Source organism: Egretta garzetta, unplaced genomic scaffold (genome assembly GCF_000687185.1).
Source record: "Egretta garzetta isolate BGI_Z169 unplaced genomic scaffold, ASM68718v1 scaffold428, whole genome shotgun sequence".
In the NCBI taxonomy this organism is placed as follows: Eukaryota; Metazoa; Chordata; class Aves; order Pelecaniformes; family Ardeidae; genus Egretta; species Egretta garzetta.
Genome location: NW_009260405.1, coordinates 30925 through 37491, shown reverse-complemented (window position 1 = coordinate 37491; position 6567 = coordinate 30925). Strand labels below are relative to the sequence as shown.

Genomic DNA, 6567 nt, shown 5'->3' with positions numbered 1-6567 from the left:
TGCCTTCAGCCTGCTCCTGTTTGTGGCTGTTGATCCTCCTCCTGGGTGGTGACAGGGGGACAGTCCCCCCTCTGTGGGGATGCAGACCCGGGCAGGGCGTTGCACCGTCATCCCGGCCATGCAGGAACGATTGTGTTCCCTTTATCTCCACTTGCTGAGTCACGGAAGCTCTCTGGATGCTAGTGGGAAAGTCTCGTTTGACTTGGAAACGAGGACAGCTCCTTCAGCTTTTGTGACACTGATTTTTTGTTTCCTCCCCTTGCGCTCGCCTCCCTCTGAAGCCTTGATCCAGAGAACGACCCTCTCTGTGTGCTGCTGCTGATCGATTTTCTGTCGCTCCGAGCTAGAGAATACACCTTCCTGACCCGCATGTTCCAGGAGTGGGAGGTGAGTTGGCAACAGGCTGCTCTGACGAGAGAGGGGGCAGAGACGGGGGGGAAGAGCTGAGTCCTGGGGCTCTCCCCGCCTGGGCTGGGCCACAGAGCATGAGGTTTTCCTAACTAGCTTAGCCCTTTCAGGGCCGTCTCGTTGGCCGGGCTGGCATCCCCAAATGATCAGAATGACCCGTAAAGGCTGGGGTGTTTGTTCTCATAATCCCAGTACCCTGCAAACAATTGTACGAACTCAGAATTGCTTACTCAGTCGTGGGGGCACCCAGCCAGCCACTGGAAAGTAACTTAATCCAGCGAGCAAGAAACCCCACCCCACGTCCCCCCCAGCCACATCGAGATTGTTCTGCATAGCATCATTTCTCGGTAAATCTCTCTCTCCGATCCTGCAGAGTCACCGGAATTTGTCCCAGCTGCCCAATTTCGCCTTCTCGGTGCCGCTGGCCTATTTCTTCCTGAGCCAGCAGGAGGAGCGCTCTGAGCTGGAGCTAAGCCAAGCCCGGGAGAGAGCCGCCCGGCTCATCCAGCTCGCCTTGATCATGTTCCCAAGCGGTAAGTCTGTCCCCACCGGTAGGTCCATCCCCGCAGGCTTCATCACTGTCTTCATCTGTGAGAGTGAAGGCTGGATTCCAGGCAGTCAAATGCAGAGGCTGCAGTTTGCCTGTGGGTCTCAAATGGCGTTTGCCTCTGTCCATGGGAGATGGGAGCCCTGGCTTGGAGGGTGACAGTGGAGCTGGGTAGGGCCCCCGCAGCCATGAGCCCTCCGAGGAGATCAGCGACTGTTCTCCCTGCTGGGCACCCTCCTCCAGGAAGCTGCTGCCCCTTCGTTAGAGACATTTGGAGGCATGCAGAATAGGGGGAGGGTGAGAAATGGAGTTTTGGAGCAGGAAAGCATTTCACCTTAGGGTTGCCTGGACCAGAGACAAGCAAGTCTCTCTCTCGGCCTTCCCTCTGAGGCACCGCTCTGCTTTAGGCGTGCTCTCTATGGGCGCCCATCACTCCTGCTTTCATCCGGTTGGTGCTGCTGTCCGGGAAAGGAGATGTATGGCCCCTCGGGGCCCGGAGGAGGGAGCACCTTTATGGGCAGGAATAACCAGCATTCAAACAGAGGTTTAGTTTGGGTTGGCTGAAACCATCTTTTTTTTTTTTTTTGCTGCTTGTCACGGTGACTGAAGTAAAACCCTTGTTCAAGTTCAAAGGCCAGCAGCCTGAAATGCAGAAAATTGCGCTTTATTTCACCAGGGTGGGCGGGGGGAAAGCTGCTTGTTCTTCGTTTGCTCTGGATCCGTTTCCATCCTTCACCCAGAGACCCAAACGCCCCGGTGGGGTGCTGGCCCCCTGGGCTGGGGCTGTCCCTCTGCAGCCCTGGCAGTGGTGAGCGGCCGCCCTTGCCAGGCCATTGAAAGCGACCCCTCTGACTTTCTCCTGCAGTTCTCATGCCGTTGTTGGATCACTGCAGCGTGCAGCCCGATGCCAGGGTCGCCTCCCATTCGTTTTTCGGGCTGAATGCTCAGATAAGGTAAGCCCCGGAGGTGTTCTCAGCAAAGAGAAGGAATCGATTTTAGCCAGTAGTGGGGTTTTTGCTTGCTCAGGCAGCTAATGGAGCTGCAGAGCTGCGGAGGAGGAGATTTGGTTTTCCCGAGTAGGCTGTTAAGATGCTTTGATAATGGATTTCCATAATGGCCATGAGATAACGCTAACAGACCCGCCTCACCTCCGCGCAGATGGGTCAGAAGTTCATAACGAAGCTTGCCGGTACATGTAGTAAGAGAGAACGGCGTGTGCGTCCTCTCGGGGCAGGCTGTCTCCTGCCAGTCTGGATTTCCCTGACACGTGGTCCTCCTAAACACAGGAACGGGTCCCCCCCTCGGGTCAAGGCAGCGTTAACTTTCATCTCGTGGCTGTGCTTATCTCAAAAATAGATGGAGGCAGAAAAACAGGTGAAGGTAGATGGAACTAGCAAAGCAGGGAGCCTGCGATTCCTCTCTTTGTGTTCTCATGCCGAAGCGCAGCGCAGAGACGAGCCCTTGCCAGCCCGCGCGGGGACCTGCAGGCGGGGAGGAGGAGAGTGCCCTGAGTAACAAGTGTCTCCCGTAGCCAGCCTCCCGCCTTGAGCCAGCTGACAGCCCTCTACGTGGGAAGGACTCACTCCCTCTGGAAGGACCCAGCCGTCATGGCGTGGCTGGAGACCAACGTCCACGAGGTCCTGCGCATGGTGGATGCCCGGGACCCGCTGGTGGAGGAGTCTGAGCACAAGTGAGTGCGGCAGGCGGAGGTGAGGGGCTTTCATACCAGGCAGGGGGGCTGAAACGCGGGGACGGAGTGGGCTGGGGGGCCCTGCAGATGGGAGAGGAGCTGGGGCTTGCTCAGAGCCCCACAGCTGCCAACCCGAGGTGGCTCCCAATGCCGAAGGTTATGCTGTGGGGCTGGGAAGGTAGAGGCTGCTCTTCCCTGCTTTTGCGCCAGCGGGAATTATGAGCTGTTCCTCCGGCTGGGGAGCGTGTGCTGGTTTCTCCCAGCCTCGGCTGCCAGGCCTGCCCTGGAAACTGCCCAGGAGGGCGGAGGGGTTGCCACTGGTGGGGAGGGCCAGGGACGGCTGCGCCGCTCGCAGGCGATGGCTGCACCGGGCAGGTGAGTGCTTGGAAACACTTCCCAGCTCTGAGAAGCAGGAGAGTGGGGCGTTGGGTCTTGTCCAAAGCCGAAGTTTGTTTACTCTGCTGACCTGCAGAGGAACGGGGCCGGTGAGAGAGATCTGCGCAGCGTCCCTGAGCTGTTCCGCTCTTTCATCTGTGGTCAGCAGCTGCCGAGTGACTTTGGCTTTGCTGTAAGGCAGCTCCGTTCGATACAGCGCGTCCCCCTGGGGACAGGGATGAAGCTGACCATGCACCTGGGGAGCAGAAACGGGAAGCTGGCCATGCTGAGGCCTGCTCGCTGCAATCCTCCATCCCCCTCCCTGCTGTTGTAGGAGGAAGATGCGGTACCAGAGCGCACCCAGGAATATCTACCGGCACATCATCCTCTCGGAGATGAAGGAGGCCACGGCAGCTCTGCCTCTGGTGAGGGGCCCTGACGGGGTGCGGGCGGTGCCGCCGTGGGCGGTGCGATGGCACTCGCGTCCCTCCCGTGCAGGTGGGCGCTGGGCACGCCTTAAACCCCAGCCACCAGCAAGAAATGCCCACCTGACCTCCAGGTGTCCTCTGGCTTCCCAGGGCAGCACACGGGGGCTGGTGCCCCCGAGACCGAGGGCTGTCCGGCTGGGCTGGCTGTCTCGTGCCTCGGTGCTTGCTGCTGCTGGCGGCACAGCCTTCACCCCTTCTTTCTTCTCCCTCATCCCCCTCGCAGGAGGTGACCTCGCAGCCTGTGATGGGGTTCGATCCCTTACCTCCTTTGGACTCCATCGTCTCCTACACCCGACCAGAAAGGTACCTCCTCCACCCCTTGGTGCTGCGCTGGCACAGCCGGCCTGGTCCTGGCACACCCTCAGCCCCGGGTGCATGTGGGCACTCGGAGCTGAACTACTCCTCCTCCTCCATCTGGGAGGAAGAGCAGCCTGGCTTGCAGTGCTCACCGGCAGGCAGGACTGGTCCTGCTGCTTTCCCTCGGTGGTCACCATTGGGAGGTGGCAGCTGTTCACAGCCACCAAGGCAGAGGCTGCTGAAAAACATTGGCTGTTCCTGAGCTGAGGTGGTTTGGGGTCAATACGGCCCAGAGCGCAGCCGGCCCCGGTGGGCACAGACCCTTCGGGTGAAGCCCGCGCGTCTCCTGCGCACTGACCCAGCTCCGAGCGAGCCTGGCAGTGCTTTTAATGCCCGCTTTGCCCAGAGGCTGGCATGCTGCTGGCTGCCGGGGGTAAGAAATCCCAGAGAATTCCCAGGCACCCTGCTTGGGGGCTGGCTCGGGGGGGGCCTGTGGTGGCCCAGATGGCGTGGTTCCCTCCGGAGCTGCCTCGGCCCCAGCGAGGGGTCGAGTACCAAGCTGCCCCCTTCACCATGGTGTGACTTCTGTCTTTCAGAACGAATCATCCACCCAACGAAAGCACTTTATCTCTCTTCTTCCGCTCGCTGCTGCCAAACTTTAACTTGCAGGTATGTGCAGTTGGCTGCTGGGGGCAGATGGGAGCCCGTGCTGGCCCTCGGTGCGCAGGAGCTTCCACTGCACAGTGTTTCTGCAAAGGGAGTGGCTCTTGGCACATGCAGTGTGTAAACGTCAGCTTGCAGAACAGCCCCATGCTTTTTGGCAAGCGGCGTTGTCTCTTGCCCTCGCCCACCGCGGGCAGCTCCCTGCCTGGCCGCTCCAGCGCCGCTCTCTTGCAGGGGGACGTCAGGCACGACGGGGACGAAGAGGCCGGAGCGGGGCAGGACCTTAACCAGGGGGTGAACAGGCTGATGGCAGCCATGCGGGACATGCTGGCAAACATCCAGTTCCAGGAGCCCCCCCGAGACGACAATCCTGAAGGCGATGGGGACTGGGACTGAGCCCAGGAGCGCGCGTCTTCCCCCTTCCCAACCCTCCGTCACCCCGACTTGTGTCGCACTTCCAATAAAGTCAACATAAACCCAGAGCGCCCGCTCTCACTGCAGGGACCTTCCCAGGGCTCTCCCTCAGCTCCGCGTCGCCTTCTGCCCTCCTCCCGGCACATTTTGCTGCCCCGGTCCCCTCTCTGCTCTTCTCCTGGTCTTGAATCAGGTATTACAACCAAATGACAGCACACTGTAAAATCAGCACTAGACAGACTCATCTACTGACTAATGAGTGGCCTGCCAAGGTTTTGAGGTCACATTCAAAACTAAAAATTAATTATAATCAATCATATTATTAAAAAAAGAAAGAAAAGTCGTTTCAACAAGACTAAAGCTTGCAAGTACCATTCTGTAGAGTTTGTGCTCGTGACTCCTTTCCCAGATTGGCATGGAATCCTCCCTGCAAAGCTGGGTTTTCCCCCCCCCCTTTCTGCTGTGTAACGGTGTAGATTTGGCTCTAAGGCCAGGCCCTGCTGCCCGGAATAAATCTTTCCCATCTTGCCACGTCCTATCCCTGGGGAGCAGCCTGGATTCCGGGGGCCTGGTGGGGATGGAGCCAGGGCAGGTTGGCCAGAGCCGGCCCCATCCCCACCGGCACATCCGAATCCCATGGCACAGGACCCCCATCAGAGGACCCCCATCCTCTCCCTCAGTGCCGCACCCCTTGGATTTGCAGACTCAGCGTTTTCCTAGCTCTGCTCTCAAAGCCTCAGTTGATAAAGCTCAAAATTCACAGCACATTAATGGTGGCCGTTGGTCTGGATTTCTCCTCCTTGCCTTTCCTGAACGGCATTTTACCCGCTACCGGGGTTCCCGTTGGGTGCATGGCACGTGTTAACCGTGCTCTCCCTGCAAGCGATCCCGTTCCCACCGGAGCCGCGGGGTGCTCTGTGCCGTGGGGAAGGGCTCCTGGCGCCCCGCGGAAAGGAGCGGAAGCGACTGGTGGGAGCGACCACGGGATCGGCCTTTTCATGTGGCCGTGAATGGTTCTTTGGCAGCGGAGCGGCTCCAGGCATCAACACCAACCAAAGGCACATGACTGTCAGTTGGGTCCCATGTCCCCCAGCCCACCCAGGCTCCCTCCAGCACCGGGCTTTTCCAGAGGCACGGCATCACCTTTAATCGTGCCTTTGACAATTCCTATCGGATCTGTCGCCTGCCCCATGGCAAAATGCCTTCCCCAGGGCTGGGCCAGGCAAGGCCAGCGGGGGAGATGGGGCTCCTGGCCCCACACATGGGGGGCTGGGAGGGGCTGCTTGGCTCCTGCAGTGTCAAGGTCCCACCAGGGTCCCCAAAGCGCATGGACGCCGTGGGGCACAGAGACCTCCCAGGGCACATGTGGACCCCCTAAGACCCACAGCCCCCCAGGGTGCAGGGATTCCCCCTCCCCCAGGTCACACAGGACCCCAGGACGCTTGGGGACCCCAAGGTGCGTGGAGGCCCAGGGCGCAGAGGGCCCTGATGCCATGCAGACCCCCAAGGGCACATGGGACCCCTGGGCACATGGTGTCCCCAAGCGGTCGGGTTCCCCCAGGGCCGTGCCAGGGGTCCGGCAGCCCCAGCCTCCCCATCGGCTCCCTGCGCTGCTGGGGTGCCGCTGTCATGTGGGTGCCCACCCTCCTCAGGAGGAGGAGCTGCGGGAGCCAGCTTTAAAGTGG

The 6567-nt window shown here is 60.1% G+C and overlaps 1 protein-coding gene across 1 annotated transcript in view; it reads left to right on the top strand.

The window, feature by feature from the left end:
* TCF25 (transcription factor 25) overlaps positions 1-4941 on the top strand; it is a 19244-nt gene extending 14303 nt beyond the window's left edge. The window contains 6 exon segments of the mRNA XM_035898947.1: positions 1821-1908; positions 2487-2645; positions 3355-3445; positions 3732-3811; positions 4402-4474; positions 4703-4941. Coding sequence (XP_035754840.1) covers positions 1821-1908; positions 2487-2645; positions 3355-3445; positions 3732-3811; positions 4402-4474; positions 4703-4864 — 653 coding nt within the window. The 3' untranslated portion in view covers positions 4865-4941.
* The last annotated feature ends 1626 nt before the right edge of the window (positions 4942-6567 follow it).